Source organism: Pelobates fuscus, chromosome 6, assembly GCF_036172605.1.
Source record: "Pelobates fuscus isolate aPelFus1 chromosome 6, aPelFus1.pri, whole genome shotgun sequence".
Classification (NCBI taxonomy): Eukaryota; Metazoa; Chordata; class Amphibia; order Anura; family Pelobatidae; genus Pelobates; species Pelobates fuscus.
In genome coordinates, this window is record NC_086322.1 from 128,096,910 (window position 1) to 128,119,224 (window position 22,315).

Below are 22,315 nucleotides of genomic sequence, written 5' to 3' on the forward strand. Positions count from 1 at the left end.
AAACGTCCAAAAGGTGGTAAGCATGCTTATACCACTTCTATACTAAGTGCACTTCCCTCCAAATCAACCACTCAATTCTCCTCTATTTCTCTCATATTACAGTGGGACAAAGAAAGAATTACGACTGAAGCCATTATTGATTCTGGTGCAAACGGGGTGTTCATCGATTCATCCTTTGTAACAAAAAATAAAATTCCTTGTGTTCGCAAAAGCACTTCTGTTTCTGTCAGAGTGATTGATGGCTCCTTCATATCCTCGGGCCCTATACTAAATGAAACCATTCCTGTAAGAGTAACCACTAATAATACTCATACTGAATATCTTATATTCAATGTTATCTCATCACCTCTTTATCCGGTTATACTAGGGATCAATTGGTTAAGGAACCACAACCCACAAATTACTTGGTCTCCCTTCTCTCTCACCTTTAGTTCTGCTTATTGTAAAGAAACATGCCTACAACATATTCCCCATCCCTTTTAGGCACATCTATCCTCTCTCTGAATCAGAATTAAAAATCATCAAGGAATACTTGGATGAAAACCTCCGTAAAGGGTTCATTAGACCTTCCAGCTCACCTGCTGCTTCCAGTATGTTTTTTGTGAGAAATAAACACCAGACTATACGTCCCATCATAGATTACAGAGCTTTAAACAAAATAACAGTTAAAAATCGTTACCCTCTTCCCCTGATAAATGAATTGATTGAACGGTTAAAAACAGCTACCATCTACACCAAGCTTGACCTCCGTGGGGCATATAACCTTATTAGAATCAAGGCTAACGATGAATGGAAAACTGCTTTCCGGACCAGATATGGCCTTTACGAGTATCTTGTGATGCCTTTCGGCCTCTGCAACGCCCCCGCAACCTTTCAACACTTTATAAATGACATCTTCAGGGATCTTCTAGATGTTTGTGTTATCATTTATTTAGATGACATTCTTATATATTCTAACAGTCCTGAAGAACACAAAAAACACGTGAGATGGATGTTATCCAGACTCAGAACTCACAAATTATACACTAAACCAGAAAAATGTATTTTCAACGTTAATGAAATAACCTTTTTAGGATACGTTATTACACCTCATTCGATAAGCATGGATAGTTCCAAAATCAACTGTATCCTCAACTGGCCCATTCCTTCTAACGTAAAAGAATTACAATGTTTTCTGGGGTTTGCCAACTTCTACAGAAAATTTATTAAAAATTACTCCGACGTAGCTCATTCACTTAACCTACTTAACAGCAAAAAGCATCCTTTCACTTGGAATGAAAAGGCTCAAGAAACCTTCGATGAATTAAAAAGAAGATTTACAACTGCTCATATTCTTCAACTTCCAAACCCCACATTTCTCTATGTCCTGGAAACAGATGCTTCAGAGACAGCCATCGGAGCTGTCCTCTCTCAACACAAAACGCCTCAAGATCCTCTTCATCCAGTTGCCTTCTTCTCACGTTCAATGTCTCCTGCTGAAAAAAACTACCCTATAGGAGAAAAATAATTACTGAGTATAAAAGCAGCCTTAGAAACCTGGCGACATCTTCTTGAAGGAACACAAACTCCTATAATGGTATATACTGACCACAAAAACCTTGAATATCTTCACTCCAACAAGACTCTCTATGCTAGGCAAGTAAGATGGAATCTTTTCTTCTCTCGGTTCAATTTTCAAATTGTTTTTAGACCCGGATCCAGAAACAAAAAGGCGGATGCCCTTTCCAGAATTCACCAAGATCTTGAATTGAAAGATCCTCCTGTAACTGGAACTCCTCCTCATACAGTCATTGGAACCCTAACTTCCCTTATAGATGACATAAAAGGTCTAAGTGAAGGTGCTCTTGAACTTTCCAAGTCAACCAAGCTATCAAAGAAAAATGGTCTCTATTATTTCAATAACAGGATTTACATTCCTCCCATATTCAGAAATAAAGTACTCAAATTAATTCATGATTCTCCTTTGGCTGGTCATCCTGGAATAAAAAAGACCCTAGAATTATCCAAGAGATATTATTGGTGGCCTCGCCAGGACAACACCATCGAATCCTATGTCAAAACTTGTTCAACCTGCCAAAGATCCAAATCTGAACATCATCACCCATTTGGTCAATTATTGAATCTACCGATTCCGAATAGGCCTTGGCAATCCATTTCTATGGACTTCTTGGTAGAACTTCCCCCTTCTCAACATCATACCACCATTTTAGTAGTAGTGGACCGCTTCACGAAAATGTCCCATTTTATCCCCTTGAAGAAATTACCCTTATCATCTGAACTTTCAAAAGTATTCCTCGATAATATAGTGAAACTTCATGGACTTCCTGATGAAATCATATCAGACCGAGGAACCCAGGTCACCTCCAAATTCTGGAACGCATTGTGTTCTTCTCTTCATATTCAACGTAAACTATCTTCAGCTTATCATCCCCAAACCAATGGGCAAACTGAAAGAGTTAACCAATGCTTAGAGCAATATTTACAATGTTATTGTTCCCACCTACAAGATGATTGGATCACATGGCTGCCTATGGCCGAATTTGCATACAACAACTCAGTTCATACCAGTAGTAAAATGACTCCCTTCTTCTCCAATTATGGGTTTCATCCCTCTTCGTTTCCCACTCATACCATTCCTTCATCTAACCCCACCGTTTCAAATCTAATTTCTTACGTCTTCCCTGTTTCTTAAATTGCATGGAAATCTTGAACTCGCATCGTCTAATCAAAATAAGTTTTTTGATACTAAGAGGCAACCTCCTCCAGCTTATAAAATTGGTGATCTTGTCTGGCTCTCCTCAAAAAACATGTCCACCAACCGTCCTTCAAAGAAACTGAGTTCCCTCTTTCTTGGTCCTTTTCGAATATTGTCAATTATCAACCGTAACGTTGTGAAATTGAAGCTTCCACCTACTTTGAAACTTCACCCTGTCTTCCATGTTTCCTTGCTCAAACCTCATCTTCCTGACCCTTTCCACAGAGATGCACTTACTACTCCTGATTCTATTTTGGTACAAGGTGAAGAGGAATACGAGATCCAAAAGATTCTGGATTCGCGGATCCATCGTGGCTCCCTGCAGTACCTCATTAGGTGGAAAGGTTACGGAATTGATGAGTACACTTGGGAAAACTCCTCTGTGATCCATGCAAACAGGTTAATTACCGCATTCCACAAACGCTATCCGTCTAAACCATGTTGATAGCACCCAGTGGGCGCTCCTTACAGGGAGGGTACTGTCATGTCTTAACTACCGGTATTACATTGTCTCTTCCGGGTTGACGGAGCTTAGCCACACCCCCTTCTCTGACGCGGTCTCCCCACGCTTCATAATGCGACCGCGCCAGATACAAGACGCTGGATTATTGAAAAGCGTTACCGCGAAATCAAACCGGCTAGAAGATTTCTCTAAACCTTTATTTGTGAACCAAACCTATCGACCCTCCTTCTCCTCTCCTCGACCACGGCTAGTAACTGGACCTTCCTCATCCTGCTTGACAACTTCCCTCCCCGGAGGAGAACTTCGGGAAACCTGATCTTTCACCATTGAAAGCTAAGTCATTTGCTAAATCCGTAATAGGAGAGTACCTGCTCTCAATCCTGCTAATCCTTCCTGCTACAGCCTGCTCTCAAGTCCGCTAAGCATTCCTGCTACAGCCTGCTCTCAAGCCTGCTTACCTCGAACTCCAAAACGAATCACTCCTGCTACAACTTCATTTCTTATTTTGCTCCGTTTCCATGAACTTGCAAACTCCTATGTGCTATACTGCATGTATGCCAGAAGCTGCTTACTCCGTTTAAACAAACAGAGAAGTAATTAAAGATACAGTGCCTGTATTATACGTAATTAAAGATACAGTTCCTGTATTATCCTCTAGTATCCTAGTCATCAATTTGAGTCCTAAGAGATCTGCAGTTGTGCTCCATTTAAATACATGTAAGCATTACACTAGAAGCCGTTCTACACTGGCCATTACCTAATGGGTTAAAAGTCATTCAAACATTTATTGGGTTTGAAAATTACTATAGGAGATTCATCAAAGCTTTCTCTACTGTGATAGCCCCCATCACCAATATGACACATAAGGGGGCTAACTGTACTATATGGTCTCAAGAAGAAAGAGAAGATATTCAGCTTTTTAAGAAATTATTTGCCTCTGCTGACATATTGGTACATCCTGACACTAGCATACCCTTCATACTAGAGGTAGATGCCTCTGAAACAGGGGTAGAGTCTGTTCTTTCTCAGAGGGAGAGTCAGGATACCCCTTTGCATCCTTGTGGGTTCTTGTCTAGAAAGTTGTCACCAGCAGAGCATAACTATGATATTGGTAACAGAGAATTGTTGGCCATTATACTAGCTCTGAAAGAATGACGACATCTTTTGGAAGGTTCCAAGGATCCCCTCCTGATCATAACTGATCACAAAAACTTGGCATCCATTGGACATGCTAAAAGGCTGTCTTCTAAACAAAACAACATAACAACAATATAAACACCACAATATCAGTGAAATGTAGTGAAAAAATAATTTAGCTTGAAGTCAAAATACAGCCTCCCAAGATGCACAATTAATCATGCGCTATACAGGATTGCACTCACAAGATAACGAAGAGTTTGGCGCTCATAGGGTGCCTCTCCCGATGATGTGGGGGGCTAATGATGCCCTTCTCACTGCAAGATGGTCAATGGTACACAGGACTTCAAATAGATGAGAATAAAAAAAATCTGCTTTTTATTGTTTAAAAGGTGAATAATCACCATTCAGCATAGGATAAAAGTTGCAAACGGTAAGTCCTACGCGTTTCGTTCCGCAAATAACTTCTTCAGGGACTGCAGTAACAGTAAAAACAAAGCACAATATTACACAGTGAATAAATAACATATCCTATTCCCCCCATTCTACAATCCCTTTAAATAGGGCTAATCCCTGTGTCCATTGGTGCATCCGTGGGTGTTTCCATCAATCTGTCACCTCATTGGTGTGAAGACAACTCTCCTCAGCTGTTTGGGGAACAAAATGAATTCCACTCTTGTTCCATTCTGGGGTGAAAACCTAGTTATAACGTATGGATTTGAGATATTGGACAAAATCCTGAAAACTAGTTGAAGTCCCCCTCCAAATAATAATAACATCATCTATATAATGACGCCAGAGCACCAGGCTCTCCCTCCAGTCATGCCCCGACCACACAAACGATTCCTCCCACCTTCTCATGTAGGCGTTGGCATTACTGGGGGGCGAACCTGGGCGAAATGTGTCAGTGGCAATGGAAGGGGCAGGGAGTTTTGTGACTACATCATGGGCAATTTCAGAAAAACTGAAGAGATCCTGGTATAGTCTGACAGCTGAATTTTGGAACTTAAAAGTTGTGCATTCATGATCCTTGATCATAGTCCACTCCTTCTGCCTAAATGAATGTACACAGAAAATTACATCTTGTGGTACACTGTCTGTCAAGAATGATCTCCTCTGGGTTTTCATTACTCAGCACCAGATTGAATAGTTCCTAGCAGAGTAGTCACCAATTCCACAAAAAGATGTAGCTGGTCTGATCGTTGGGTCATAGCTTCTATGGCCGCAGCCCTATCCACTAGTCTGTAGAGGTCCCGCAGGAGATCTGCCACATCCTGCCTGATAGTACCTCTGATTGAGGAATCTAAGGAGGCAGCATCTGTTTTATTCAACATAGTCACATATATGTGTCACATGTCTGCCTGCATTTGTTCAAGGGGTGACAAACTCCATGGTGTACCAAACCTGATTCACTCTGGCTGCTCAGCACTCGTGAAGATTGTGCAAGTGCATGCCAGGTCCGCTGGAGTAGAGAGGAATTTGTTCATGGGGCGGTACCTCATGGGAGCAATGGAGCGATGAGAGGGTTGGGAGGCATTTGTTTTATGATTTCAGCCCCTATAGGCATGAGTATCTGTATTGTTTTTAGCTGATGTCTAGTCAGACTAGCGGGAGCTTAAGCTGCCATCTTGCAAGCGAGTCAGGCAATGCCCCTATATATAATATTTTTTGTAGACTTATTTAGACGTTTTGATATTTTTTGCAAAATGCATTTTAAAAGTTCATCCAAAAATATTGCCATTTTGAAACCATATACAACAATATTAAATAGAAGCCTTAGATGGTATTTGCTAAATGCAATCTCAACATTTAAAGGCACAAAATCAGAATTAAACATTAAAGTAATAAAAATGTAAATTATTTAACATTGAAACTCATAATTGCTTTATTAATCCAAAATTACCCATTCTTCAACTCGAACAAAATTGGGATAACCATGGATATAATTTTTAGATGATCTTTGTTGATAAATTAAAGAACTGGAAAAAAATGTATACTATCTTAATGTACACATTCTGAACTAAGATAAATTACAGAATGCATATTGAAAAAGTAGTGGCATGTCTGAACAACACAGGAAACTGAACAAGATATCTTGAAATGAAAAGAGGACATCATTTTGAAGTTTAGCATTTCTATGAATTTATTGTATTAATTTACATTTTAGTAGACTGCTTTGGATTTAAATCCCAGAAGAGCACTTTAGTTTTTATTTGTTATTAGATAATTAGCTAACATTAAAGTTATTTTGTTTTGTTATAAGAAAGTATTACATAATGTAAGCATTACTAATGTCTTACAAATAGTTTTTTGTAGTCATCGTTTCATAAAAATATTGGCAAAAAACAACCTAAATCCCATTTATAAAGGGCAACTTTGTAATAATATATACCCTACTGAAAGGGGCAATGTGGATTTGTGTCTTGATGATAATCTGCTGTCGAATTTGATAGAGTGTATGTGTAGAATTACTGGAATGGTTGGAATCACAGGGTCAAGTTCCAGGTTCCTTGGTCTAGATAATCGGCATGTCTGACTTTAGGCAATGAATAATATTATATTTCAAAAGTTAAAGAAAGGAGGAAGAATGGATCAGGTGTGGAGAAACAGAAGAAGACAATGATGAATATGTCTAACAACAAAATTCATAAATAAGTTGAGATAGGTTAGGTTAGCAATAGATGCAACATAGATGAAGAAGAGAAGGGTTAAACTTTGTTGTAAACAAAGTGGGCATTATGTAACAAGATAGTGAAATGCACTGTTGTTTCTGAAGTACCTTTATTTGAAACACGATAATCTCTAAACTGATTTCTAAAATGGGTGGAATGTAGAACTGCCAAATAATTCATGTCTCAGGTTAGTATAGAGGAACACTATATTTTTAACATCTTTTGATTTTACTGAAGTGTTTCAACATTACCAGCTGAAAAAGAAACTTGATTGTGCTAAATCACTGGTAGTTCCACACGTGACCAGTTTATTTGAAGGCCCGAGAAGGATTGGTAAAAAACATTTCTCTATATTTAGTATTTGAATGCATGGGTACATGGCTATGTTTAGAATTCATAACTGTCTTTCTACCTCTTGGAATATATATGATGTCTCTCTTAGTAGAAGTTAATCATTTTTAATATACTTCTTTTAACCCCTTAAGGACCAAACTTCTGGAATAAAAGGGAATCATGACATGTCACACATGTCATGTGTTCTTAAGGGGTTAAAGCAGGGCTGTCCAACCTGCGGCCCCCCAGATGTTGCTGGACTACAACTCCCATGATTATTTCAATCAAACAGATAGCCAGGGAATCATGTGAGTTGTAGTTCAGTAACATCTGGGGGGCCGCAGGTTGGACAGCCCTGGGTTAAAGGGTTACTCCTACCCTACATTTTATATTTATTTCATTTTATTTAGCATGCAATACTAGGCATTGCTACTTAGGTCCCCCCAGTATAAAGTTAGAAATCATCAATACATTTACATGAAATTCAATGAAACACACAAATATTTCCTTGTCCAATCAAATGCACATACAGATTCATACCTCCATTAACACTCTGAAAATTAAAAGTTGTTATAGTGCTAGAGTAGCTCTTTAAGTAATTATGTTTTAATGAAATGAGTAAAGTATAATATATGTTTTCTTACAGTTGCAGATTTGAGTCTTCTCAATGAAGAAGTGAAATTGTATAGCTGCACACCAAGAAACTATTCTGTGTCCTTGAGAGAAGAGCTAAAGAGAACTGATGTCATTTTCTGGCCAAGTTGTCTGCTGGTGAAGCGTTGTGGAGGAAATTGTGCATGCTGCACTCATTATTGTAATGACTGCCAATGCATTGCCACAAAATCCACCAAGAAGTATCATGAGGTACTTAAATCTAACAAACTAACTGAAACATTACCTGTACATATCATGTATTATTATTATTACTATTATTATTATTATTATTATTATTATTATTATTATTTATAAAGCGCCAACACATTCTGCAGTGATGCAAAATAGGTGGAATGACAAATAGGTAGTTGAGACATGACAAGTTGGACATACAGGAACAGAAGGTGCCCAGGGCCCTGTTTAAATTAGTATAATTTCTAAGTGGAGTGGGGTAAAATAACATAAAAGGTACGGGTAATTTATATTTCATGTGTGAAAAAGTAGGTTTAAAAAGAATTTGCAATGACACAATTGCAGGATAGGAAGCAAGGTGGGTTAGTCAGGTCTGGGAAGGGACAGAGATTAATAGGTTAATTGATAGTACATCTTGAATTAGTGAGTTCTCAGTGATTTTTTTTTCAGGAATGGAGACTAGATGAGAGTCTCATATAAGAAGGAAGGGAGATATATGGGAATGGTGCAGCCCTAGAAAAGTCTTGAAGTTTAGAGTCAGGGGTGCGAGTACAAACAGAGGACAGGTGTAGTCTTCATCAGAACACAGGGGACTAGATGGGACATACTTGTGTAGTAGTGTGGATAGATAGATAGATAGATAGATAGATAGATAGATAGATAGATAGATAGATAGATAGATAGATAGATAGATAGATAGATAGATAGATAGATAGATAGATAGATAGATAGATGGATAGAGTGTTATGAAGAGTTTTGTGAAAACAAGAATTTTGAATTAAGCCCTCTTATGGAAAGACAATGCAAGGACTGAAAAGGGGGATAGGCATGGGAGATGTAGGAGTATAGGAAGATGAGTCTGCTCTCAGCATTCATTATAGTGGTGTGAGCCAGGACTGCATAAGACCAGTGAAAAGAGAATTGGTGGCATGGACCTTAGCTGTATCCAGTGTTATGTAGGGACAGACCTGAGCTATGTTTTTGAGATGAAAGTGACAGGATTTGCAACTGACTGTATGTGAGAGTTAATGAAGAGGTTAGAATCTAAGAAAAAATCAAGACTATGAGCCTATGAGGTAGAGCTGATAGTAGTATAGTTGCCTTGGAGGTTGAGAGACATTGGATTAGCATTGACTGAGGGAGGTATGATGTTATATTATGTATCGCTATATACAATATTGCTATATCATATAGCAGTGTGACAACTGGACAATGGAATATATATATATATATATATATATATATATATACACACATACATATGCATAGATTATACATATGCATGGATTATATATATATATATATATCTCTCTCTCTCTCTCTCTCTCTCTCTCTCTATATATATATATATATATATATATATATATATATATATATACAGAGAGATAAGAGATGCACTCACAGGGCTTGATACGAAAAAATAAATCACTTCTTTATTTTCCAAACAAGGTTTACATCATCCGATCGACGTTTCGACCCCTTAGGGTCTTCCTCAGGATCAATGTATCCCCACAAACATACAAAATATATACAGAAAGACAGTAATGTACTCACCAATCGTGATTCAAATCCCTCACCTCCGTCGTGTGTACCCGGAAGTGCACTCGCGATCGTGTGACCTAACGTGATTGGCCGTGATGCGTGCGTGCTGACGTGTCAAGCGGTTGCTGAGTAACCAGTGAAACAATTCTTAGAATAGCGAGAACATCTTTCCCCGGGCATACGAGAGAAAATATGAATGTGTGTACGCAATCTGTGTTGTGCACCCCCTCTGGGATGTTGCACTGAGCTGTATTAAGCTGTGTATAATGCTGTGTTAGTGATCAAAGCGTGTAGTACGCACTCAAGTGAAACAGTGTATATAATAATGTGAAAACAAATAAAACACCAGTGAATGTGTATATAAATAGTGTGGATCATCTAACAACAATATGTGCACAATCCCGTGTATAAAAATTACCTGATAAATTATACATTATAAAAACACATACAATATTTCTAAAAATACAATGAAAGGCAGACCTTGTTCTATGATTCTGTATGCAAAGATGATTACACATAGAGTAATTATATATGGAGAAATAATACAGTAAATGGTTTTAAGGACTTTGGAAGTGATATAATCCTACAAATAAAATAAACTCAAAATAAAAATCAATGCCAGTAGAGGTAGTCTAACAACCTCCTACAGCTATCAACATCTGGGTGGTTCTGTAAATCTGTACCAGCCGTGTAAACACCATAAGCTCTCTGTTACTATATTTATAGGCTAGGTCATCATATTAAATGAATATGCTGTCCCATCCGTTAACCGATAGGGACCATAAAGAACAAATTCAGTACTCACTCGTAAATGGACGAACCTAGATAGAAAATATAAGGTAACCAGACACCACCTGGTAGAAGACGGACAGTATAATGAGGGACATCCCTCCTTCGAACCAAAAAGATCAAATACGAAAAAATGGATCAGAAGTAAGACCAAATCTATTGTATAAGTATAGGGTATAAGATCTCAATCTCCAATGGGTGCTCACTTATTAGAACATCCCCAATCCAGGTATAAACTAGAGTAGCGTATAAAAGACCCTATACAACTCGGGGTCTGAAATTCTGTCGGTTTCAAAGTTATATCTAAATCCAGAAAGCAAAAATAAACCACTATATACATTTTTTAAGGGTGAGCCAATAACTGTTCAATTTATAGGAACATAGAAAAGACTATGTTCTCGTTAGTCTTTTCTATGTTCCTATAAATTGAACAGTTATTGGCTCACCCTTAAAAAATGTATATAGTGGTTTATTTTTGCTTTCTGGATTTAGATATAACTTTGAAACCGACAGAATTTCAGACCCCGAGTTGTATAGGGTCTTTTATACGCTACTCTAGTTTATACCTGGATTGGGGATGTTCTAATAAGTGAGCACCCATTGGAGATTGAGATCTTATACCCTATACTTATACAATAGATTTGGTCTTACTTCTGATCCATTTTTTCGTATTTGATCTTTTTGGTTCGAAGGAGGGATGTCCCTCATTATACTGTCCGTCTTCTACCAGGTGGTGTCTGGTTACCTTATATTTTCTATCTAGGTTCGTCCATTTACGAGTGAGTACTGAATTTGTTCTTTATGGTCCCTATCGGTTAACGGATGGGACAGCATATTCATTTAATATGATGACCTAGCCTATAAATATAGTAACAGAGAGCTTATGGTGTTTACACGGCTGGTACAGATTTACAGAACCACCCAGATGTTGATAGCTGTAGGAGGTTGTTAGACTACCTCTACTGGCATTGATTTTGATTTTGAGTTTATTTTATTTGTAGGATTATATCACTTCCAAAGTCCTTAAAACCATTTACTGTATTATTTCTCCATATATAATTACTCTATGTGTAATCATCTTTGCATACAGAATCATAGAACAAGGTCTGCCTTTCATTGTATTTTTAGAAATATTGTATGTGTTTTTATAATGTATAATTTATCAGGTAATTTTTATACACGGGATTGTGCACATATTGTTGTTAGATGATCCACACTATTTATATACACATTCACTGGTGTTTTATTTGTTTTCACATTATTATATACACTGTTTCACTTGAGTGCGTACTACACGCTTTGATCACTAACACAGCATTATACACAGCTTAATACAGCTCAGTGCAACATCCCAGAGGGGGTGCACAACACAGATTGCGTACACACATTCATATTTTCTCTCGTATGCCCGGGGAAAGATGTTCTCGCTATTCTAAGAATTGTTTCACTGGTTACTCAGCAACCGCTTGACACGTCAGCACGCACGCATCACGGCCAATCACGTTAGGTCACATGATCGCGAGTGCACTTCCGGGTACACACGACGGAGGTGAGGGATTTGAATCACGATTGGTGAGTACATTACTGTCTTTCTGTATATATTTTGTATGTTTGTGGGGATACATTGATCCTGAGGAAGACCCTAAGGGGTCGAAACGTCGATCGGATGATGTAAACCTTGTTTGGAAAATAAAGAAGTGATTTATTTTTTCGTATCAAGCCCTGTGAGTGCATCTCTTATCTCTCTGTATATATACTTCACAACGTGGGATAGCACCCAGGCATTCTAACCTATTGATTTGGAAAGGGTGAGTGCCAAGACAAGACTTTAATTTATATATATATATATATATATATACATATGCATAGATGGATGGTTAGGATATATAGATAGATAGATAGATAGATAGATAGTATTCATCACTTTATAACTATTTATAACTTTATAACTATTTTATGCAAGAAATATGCTATTACTATTCAAAAAAATATTGCTTTTTCTTTTCCTATTTTCTTTAAAACTTTCTTTGTTTTTTTTCAAATTTTAGGTTCTTCAGCTTAAACAAAGGAGTGGAATGAGAGGATTGCAAAAATCTTTGACAGATGTGCTATTGGAACACCATGAAGAGTGTGCATGTTTGTGCTCAGGGAATACAGAAGGATAATTTTATGATTGGATGACTTGATTTAAAAGAGCACATACAATTATTTGCTTTTCCTTTTTGGGAAGGCATTATTTTACACTGTAAACAAGGAAGTCTGTTTTTGACTGCCAGCCATGCAGATGTACAGCATCGTGATATCAGGATCGGAAGAAACACTACATTGTTAAACATGGATATGTGTTTTCCCTTAAAGTTGTGTTGGTTTCAAGTCGCGATACCACGTATTTGAAAGAACTTTAGTCAGTTTGTATTTCTGACTGACCCTTGATGTTGTTGTATACGGATGAAGCCATGTGTTAGTACAGAACACTCTTAATTCAATATTGGAATGGTGTACTGGATGGATTTTGTTGACTACTGCTACGTCCTTGACTATAACAACATGGCAGGATTTCGAGTCTGCTCTTGGTGTCATCTACGATATCCAAATTAAAACTCTTGGTTATATAAATGTATCTATGGTCTTATTTGGTCTGAGTAGCCACGTAATATCACTCTTATTAAGTAAAAGTGTAGTTTTCATTTTGAAGAGTCGTGCAACGTTCTGTTTGCTTGTACAATGTTTTCGGACCAATATGTTAACTAATTACAACATATATATATATACATACAGTGGCCTTAATCCAACTAATAGTCTGTTTACTATGTTTTTTTTTCTTTTGAGTTACTTTTGTACATTTTATATACCATTTGACATAATATCTATTTGCATTTCTTATTGTGTTAAATATATCTCTTTTTACATAGTGTATTTAATGTACTGTCTTTTTTAAGATTAGACAAACTGTTTGTGTAGTTCTTTATTATTATATCTTGTGTTGTAAAACCCAGTTGGCTAATGATGAAAATGCAAGAGGTAGTTATTTGTATATGGTGCTAAACAGTGAAGTAATCTGGGTTTTGTTTTGTTGTGTTTTTAAATCTGAAGAGTAAAACTAGCAGGAAGAAAATAAATATATTGGTACCAAGCTGCTACATGCAATACTCTTAAATTTGTGCTATTAAGTTAATTTTGGGTGTCTGAAGAAGAATGTAACATCATTTAAAAAAACATAAATAAATCTGATTTGATCTAGTGCTCAATGTTCCCCTATTATCTCTCAATCATAGAATGAGCAGTTTCAGTGTAATATTAGTTATTAACTCTAATGTACCTACAAAATTGTGTTTTTGCTTGTATTATGGGTCATATCATGCATTAATTGAAGAAAACATTTGTAAATATATTATTCACATCTGAAGAAAAATGTCCTATGTGATCGTTTATTTACCTATTCAAGTCAGCCATGCCCATAGCTTTTCATCATATTAATGTCCCTGCAGATTTGGCAAAAATTTCATAGGATCCCTTATGAATACAGAAAGATTAAAACAATATGATACAGAATGATACATAGAAAATATCAGATGTTAAAACCCCTTTTTCTATCTTTTGCAGGGAAATAAAAAATAATGAACTTGGACTCTAGGTCAATTTTCAATATATTTATTTTCCCTAAATACAGGTTAGCCTGGCAGGTAAGCCTATTCAATTGACTCAGCAATGTAGTCAAATAATGTAAATTAATTTCACTTACTGAGATTGATGTTCAGTGATCATTTCAGAAAGGTAGTTAAAAAAGCACTTTGTATAATAGTGCTCACCACTAATTGGTTGTCCAATCAACCAATTAGTGGTGAGCACTATTATACAAAGTGCTTTTTTTTATTATTTTTATTTATTTTTTCCTGGAAGGTTGCAAATCACCCCAGATCCATTATTCAACATATATAATCAGAAGCAGTAGTATACCAGGATACCTACTTGTATCAACAATCATTCTTTAATGTCAGAATAGCATAGAACAAGGCAATGTTTCAGCCAAGTATCTGGCCTTTATTCAGTCTTTGACAAAGGACTTGATTGAAACATTTTCTTTTTCTATATTTTTGTGACATTAAATAAGGATTGCTGATACAAGAAGATGTACTGGATGACTACATTTTCTCAATGAGCATTTATAAACAATACACACTGGATGTCATCAGCAAGGACTTCATAAAAACATAATGGAAGAATCAGCCATGCTAGTTTAGAAAGTCCATGCTATATCATAGGATATATAATCTTGTGGAATTAAGCTAGTGGTCCAAATACTTTAATAAGGGGCAGCCAAGGGAACAATGACCATAACATTACACCTGCCTGATCATTTTTAATATGGTTAGGATTGCACGATCTATATAATAAAGACAGGTGCTTCTAAAGGTTTTTCTATCATATAAAATACCCTTATATATTGAGTAAAAAAAACTCCCACCAAGAAATTACGTCACCTTTGTAATACACTAATTTTAAGATGATACAGTTGGATATACAAAAATAGAATACATTTTGAATAATTGTAAATACATTATGTTATCAATGACTTTATTTTTCATCTATGGCAATCTATAGTGTGGTTGTATTAAGGTTTATTGAGTCCTTTTTTAGCTCCTCCAGATTATTACTTGGACGTTTTCTCTCATTCTAGAATAATTTAGCCTGCACTCTAGATGTTTTACATCAGCAGCAATTTGACAAGTAATTGTTCATGAACCTTTTTTTATATATTTGGCCGTGTGTATCGTATTCTTTGATAAATGAATCCTAAATGTTTGTGGATATTTCCACGGATTAATAGATAATACAAACAATGAAAATGTATACATTGCCGTTACTACTTTTTTTTTATTCAGCAAATAAAAGCATTTCTCCATCCAAGATTCACATCATTTCAGTTATTTCATATATGCTTGTCAGTTTATGTGTATGTTTGTGTGAATGTTTATATATACAGTCAGTGGCCACTTTTTTTTACTCATGTCTACCTGTTAACACTAGACAAACAGTAAATCCTGTGACTGCAACTGAAAATCAAAGCATGTAGGCATTATAAAGAGGATCAAGTATTGTTTGTCTATCCTTTACAGGAACACTATAGTATCAGGAAAATAAACATGTATTCCTGACACTATAGTGCTTGTGTGGTTGTTTAGGCCAGTAGTCTTTAACCAGTGTTCTGCGAACTTGTGCCGGTCCGGAAGAATTTATTGCCAGACCGCGAAAGCTTTCACCTGACTATACTGCTGCAATAAATTGGCGCAAAAATATTTCCCGGTGCTATGATCATAGCACCAGGAACTGTGGCTCTGCAGGACCAGAGGGGAGATCACAGATCTCACTCACCGGCCCGCTAGCAGTGTAATGCTGCAGCCAGGATGGGAGGGAGGAAGAGAGGACCCGGGGGAGCTCTAACCTGCAGCTCCACCAGGTTCTCCTCTCATGAGCTCGGAGCATTGCCGCAGTTACCACGGCAATGCTCCGAATCTCGTGAGAGTGAACTCTAGCCTGAGCTGCTAGAGTTTAATCTCACCACTTAGACCATCAGGGCTTCCCCATGGACCACCAGGAATTAGTACAGTCCCCAGGCAAAGGTAAGCAGGGAGGGGGGATAGGAAAATTCTTTTTTTTTATTAATTTTTTTTTATAATTTATTATCTTCCACCCTCCAACCCCATAGACTCACAATAATTCTTCCCCATACACACACACTGCACACACACACTGCCCCCCATACACACACACACAATGCCTCCCATACACACACACTGTCACATGGCCAAATCGGGTCGGTCACATGCCTGTGCCCTGCCAGCGCACCAGGCCGGCACAACCGGGGACCCGCGCCCGGCTGACAAGATTGTGTGTCTGCGACTGAATTGCGCAGACACATAGAAGGTAAACTTACCTTTTGCTGGGTCTCCCTCCGCTCTCCACGCTACATGGCCGGAAGTCGCGCTGGCGTTTCCATGGACGCCGGACGCTTCCGAAGGCTGAGATTTAAAGGTACAGTCACAGAATGTGACGCTGGTGATGCAGAAGTGCGTGCATCATCACGTCATTAACTTGCACGCACGTTTTGACATCACCAGGTCCCAGCAACCAATGAGAACACTTCTTAGCTTATTTAAACTCACTTTGCCTATTGTTTGATGCCCTGTCATGGTTTCCATTTTGTGGTTTATCCGAGAGCACGTTTATTTCTTGTATCTTCTCGCCTTTGACTATTCTCCCTTCTGATTGATCTTGACCTTTGGCTTTTTCCTTACGTATATTCAGTATTCTGTAACCCTGACCTCGACTTGTCTTGTACTATTCTTGGTGCGTTTAATCGGCCATTCTAAGGTCCGGTAATACCCTTGTTGTGATTTTAGTTTTTGCTTTCCTTATATTTGCCTTTTGGATCCAGTCTGTCCGTGACACACACACTGCCCCCCATACACACACTGCCCCCTATACACACACACTGCCCAAATACTCTATCACTCACTGCCCCCCCACACATACTGCCCCTATACACTCACACTGCCCCCATGCACACACACTGCTCCCCATACACACACTGCCCCCCATATACACATTGCCCCTATACACACACACTGCTCCTATACCCTCCCATACACACACACACTGCCCCCTATACACACACATTGCCCCCATACACACACTGCTCCATACACTCACACACACTGCCTCCCCACACACACTGCCCCTATACATAAACACTTCCCCCATACACACACTGCACCCCATATACACATACACTGCCCCTATACCCTCACAGACTCTGCCCCCATACACACACACTTGTACCCCTCAAACACAAACAGTTCACTCTCACCACTTGGAGCCGCTTCCCCACGGACCACCAGGGATTAGTACTATCCCCCCTCCCAGGCAAAGGTAAGCAGGGCGGAGGGATAGTAATTTTTTTTTATATATAATTTATTAATCTACCCTCCAACCCCACAGACCCACAATTATTCTCCCCCATACACACACCCTCCCCCCTGACGCACACACTGCCCCCCATACACACACTGCCCCTATATAAACACTGCCCCATATCCTCACACACACTGCACCCTATACACACGCACTGCCACAATATACACACTGCCTCTATACACACTCACTGCCCCTATACCCTCACACACACTGCCCCCATACACACACACACTGCCCCCTATACACACACACTACTCCATATGCACACACACTGCCCCTGCATACACACACTGTCCCTATACCCTCACACACACTGCTCCCCCACACACACTGTTCCCCATACACACACACTGCCCCCATATACACACTGCTCCCTATACACACACTCTGCTCCTCATACACACCCACTCACTGCCCTCCATACACACACTGCCCCTATACACACACTGCCCCCTATGTACACACTGCCCCATACCCTGAAACACACTGCCCCCCATACACACAAACACTACCCCCATACACACACACTACCCCCATACACACACACTAAACTCTATGCACACACACTCCCCCATACACACACTTCCCCCTATACACACACACACTCCCCCATACCCTCACACACACTGCCCCCCCACACACACACTGTACCACTCACACACTGCCCCTACACACACACACTGCCCCCCACACACACTGCCCCCACACACACTGCCCCCACACACACACACTGTCCCCACGCGCACTGCCCCCATACACGCACACACTGTACCCCTCACACACACACACTGCACCCCTCTCACACACACTGTCCACGATACACACACACTGCCCCATACCCTCACACACACAACACCCCCCAGACACTGCCCCTATACACACACTGCCCCCCATATACACACAATGCCCCCATAAACACACAACACACCCCTCACACACACACTGCACCCCTCACACACACAAACTGCACCCCCCCCACACACACACACAAACTGCACCCCTCACACACACACTGCATCCCTCACACATTCCAATGATTTGACGTGAAATATTTCTCCTCTTTTCGCCAGGCCACGGAAGTTAAAAGGTTGCAGAACACTGAATTAGGCGACAGGCCTCGCTCCGAAAGCCCTGAAAAGGTGATTTTACATTTTTCTAATACACCATGCTGGTCTTGCTGCAGTTGACTTTGCCTGGATTCAGCTCCATGGCTAAAATCAATAATCTATATGATCTCAGTCAATTTAATGCTTTTCCATAGGAAAGCATTGGGAGGGTATTGCGCATACATGGCATAACACCATGCTGCTCCAATCTCCGTGGCACCCAAGGTCTAATGCACGTGCATGCACATTAGGTCTCCCCACCGGTTGAAGTGGGGGAGGAGCATGGGCAGAGCCTGACCCAGCACCGAGGGCCATCTGTGCTGGATTCAGGTAAGAAGCTGACAGGAGGGAGGGGGGCACTCCAGGATTCTCTAGTGCCAGGAAAATGGGTTTGTTTTCCTGGCACTGGAGAATCCCTTTAACCCTTCAAGGTATGGCAATGTTTTATCTTGTGGGATTAAACCTACATGACCACTGTGGAGCGAAGGGGGTGGCAACATGTTTGTTGCCTAGGGCGGCAAAAAACCTTATACCAGCCCTGACTGTCACTAGAGGTGTTTCTAGGTACCCATATAAACAATGCCTTTTCTCTCAAAATGCAGCATTTACATTAAGCTGTAGTTGTTCTGGTGATTATAGTGTCCATTTAAATTAGGTAAGATCTCATACATGATATTTTATAAACTTTAAAGAAAAATGTCAGCACTAGTTCTGTGAGTGAGAGCTCTTTATTGATTAAAGAGAAGAACAATCACAAGAGAGAGGCACCACAACCACGAGAGAGAGGCGCCACAAACTACTCTTTACACAAGTACTGTATATAAGGTAATCTCTAAACAACCATTGGAGTGCATTGTATCTCCAAAAAAATACCTTATTAACTTCTACTACTGCCTACTTTGAATAAGAAAACAATATAAGAGAGTGCTATGACATTGTAGCAGGCTTATCTAACTAATCCTTTCATTAAATCTTGGATTGAATTTGTAAGTATGTTACACTATCTGACCAATACTTCAGCAGGCAGTTTTCAAATCACATAATGCATGGTGGGTGACGTCACACTGTGCATTTCTGAAAACCAGAATACACAATGTGACTAATATTATACAATTCCGGGACCCTAATCTCAGAGCAGCACTAGATATACATATCCAGATTAATGTGAACGTAGCCAGTTTAAGAACGCATTGCTTGATCAGAGTTAGCAGTGTGAAATATGTGAAGAACTAGATAGAATTGTATAGAATGGGATGCAAATTTCTCTTTAAAACTGTCAAATTTCACTTGCATGTCTTAATTCATGATACATCTGATAGTACATTGATAGCTAATTGGTAGGACTGTTTAACCAGCTCAAAGTGCATTTCATGCTCTGAGCCGGCAAGGGGGGAGTGGGAAGCCAAAGGAGGGCAAGAATACTAAAAATAAGAATAACTGAGGCAATAGGGAGGCAGAAGGGCTTTATTGAAGGAGGCAGCCTGCAAGGGAGAAGCTGATTATCACTGTCACCAGTGCTATGTGCGCTGATGACAGGGGGAACTTTTGCACAGAATTGACTTTAGGCTGTTCGAAACCGTTTTGCAACTCGTCCTCTGCAAAAAATACATAATTCTCTGTATGTGCAGCATTTGAAGCAGAAACACTGCCATCACAGACTTCTATCACCAAATCAGTGAATCTATTAATCTTCAAATTGTCACGACTAGTAATGTGGTCCAGCACGCAGAAACTATGTAAACATATACATAGGTAAGAAAAGGAAAATAACAGGATAGAGCGTAAACCGGACCTTAGAATGGCCGGACTAATACGCTAGAGACAGAGAATGGTCAAAGGGAAAGCCGAGGTCAAGGAAGCCAGAAAATACTCAATACCGATAAAACAAGCCAAGTCAGGGAAACCAGAGATCAGAATAACCAGGGAAACGCCAAGGATCAGGATACCAGGAAATCAGAATCACGGAAATAGCACTCTCAGGAAATCAGGAAACTGAAACCACGACATGGCAAAGTAATGGGAAAAGCTAGGGGTTTAAATACCCCTCTCTAGGCTATGATTGGTCAGAGGGCGACCTCTGACCCCAAAACGTGCGTGTGCGTTGACGTCGTGACGTCACGCACACGTTGGTATAATTTTCGGGGGCGGAGCTACTCTTAGGCGCGACCACGTGGTCGGCGCCATGTTTAATTCGGGCGTGATGCCCGGAAGAACGGAAGGAGCGGTTCCCGGCTTGCCGACGAGCAGGTAAGCTCGTGTTGTCGGCGTGGCCGTGCCGGTCGGGCACGGCCGTGAGGCTCGGCAGGCCGGTGACCGCAACAGTACCCCCCACTCGAAGACAGCGCACCGGGCGGGAAGGACCCGGCTTAAGAGGAAAGCGGTTGTGAAATGACCGGATAAGACGGGGCGCATGGACCCGGTCAGCAGGAACCCAACAACGTTCCTTGGGACCATAACCCTTCCAGTCAACGAGATAGGACATGACACCGCTGGATAATTTGGAGTCCATGATAGAACGGACTTCGTATTCTTCTTGATCACCCACTACCAAGGGCGGAGGAGGAGTGGATAACCTGGTGTAGCGATTGCAAGTAAGGGGCTTGAGCAGAGACACATGGAAAGTATTTGCAATTCTCATATGAGCCGGAAGTGCCAAAGAATAGGTCACTGGATTAATACGTTGGGTAACTCGAAAGGGACCTATGTACCGAGGGGCAAATTTCATGGACGGGACCTTAAGCTTGATATGTTTTGTGGAGAGCCACACCCTGTCACCTGGAAGATATACAGGATTAGCGCCCCGTTTTTTGTCAGCTTGGGCCTTTGCTCGTAATGAAGCTTTCTGCAGAGCTGAATGGACGGAATCCCAGGTATCATGAATTGATTCCAAACGGGTGTTCAAGGCAGGAATTTCCGTGTCTGAGAATTCAGAAGGAAAAACAGCGGGATGATAACCCTGATTTACAAAGAATGGACTATGATTAGAAGATTCATGAGTGGCGTTGTTCCTGGCGAACTCAGCCATGGGTAAGAGCTCACACCAGTTAGACTGATTGGCATTTATAAAGCAACGTAAATAGGCTTCTAGAGACTGATTCGCCCTCTCTGCTGCTCCATTAGTTTGAGGGTGATACGCCGACGAAAAGGAGAGTTCAATGCCTAATTGCTTACAAAAGGAACGCCAAAACCTAGAAACAAACTGGGTACCTCTGTCAGATACTATGCTTTTAGGTACACCATGCAACCGAAAGATCTCTCTCAAGAATATTTGAACTAGATCTTGAGCAGATGGCAATTTTTTAAGGGGGACAAAATGTGCCATCTTAGTGAACCTATCGATAACCATAAGGACTGTATTAAACCCGTTTGAACTGGGTAGATCCACAATGAAATCCATGGCTAAGTGGGTCCAAGGAGCACTGGGTATGGGCAGTGGTTGTAAGAGTCCAGGAGGCGATCTAGGAGGAACTTTAGAAACGGCACATATTTGACATGCCCCAACATATTCTTTGATATCGTTTCTAAGAGCAGGCCACCAAAACCTCCGGGAGATGGCAGAGAGGGTTTTATGGACTCCAGGATGGCCTGCTGTGAGGTTGTCATGGAACAAATCTAGTACCTTCTTTCGAAACTGAGGTGACACATACAGTTTGTCCAGAGGTTTTCCCACAGGTGCCTGAGTTTGATCTGCTATTAT

General features: G+C 40.0%; 1 protein-coding gene across 2 annotated transcripts in view; it reads left to right on the plus strand.

Annotated features, from left to right (window-relative positions):
* The window catches only part of PDGFC (platelet derived growth factor C), a 289,779-nt gene extending 274,334 nt beyond the window's left edge, over positions 1-15,445 (plus strand). For both annotated transcript variants that reach the window (XM_063458241.1, XM_063458242.1), the window contains 2 exons: positions 8,007-8,224; positions 12,586-15,445. In XM_063458241.1, the coding sequence (XP_063314311.1) occupies positions 8,007-8,224; positions 12,586-12,702 (335 nt within the window). In that variant the 3' untranslated portion in view covers positions 12,703-15,445. The remainder of the gene's footprint in view (positions 1-8,006; positions 8,225-12,585) is intronic.
* Positions 15,446-22,315: the final 6,870 nt, after the last annotated feature.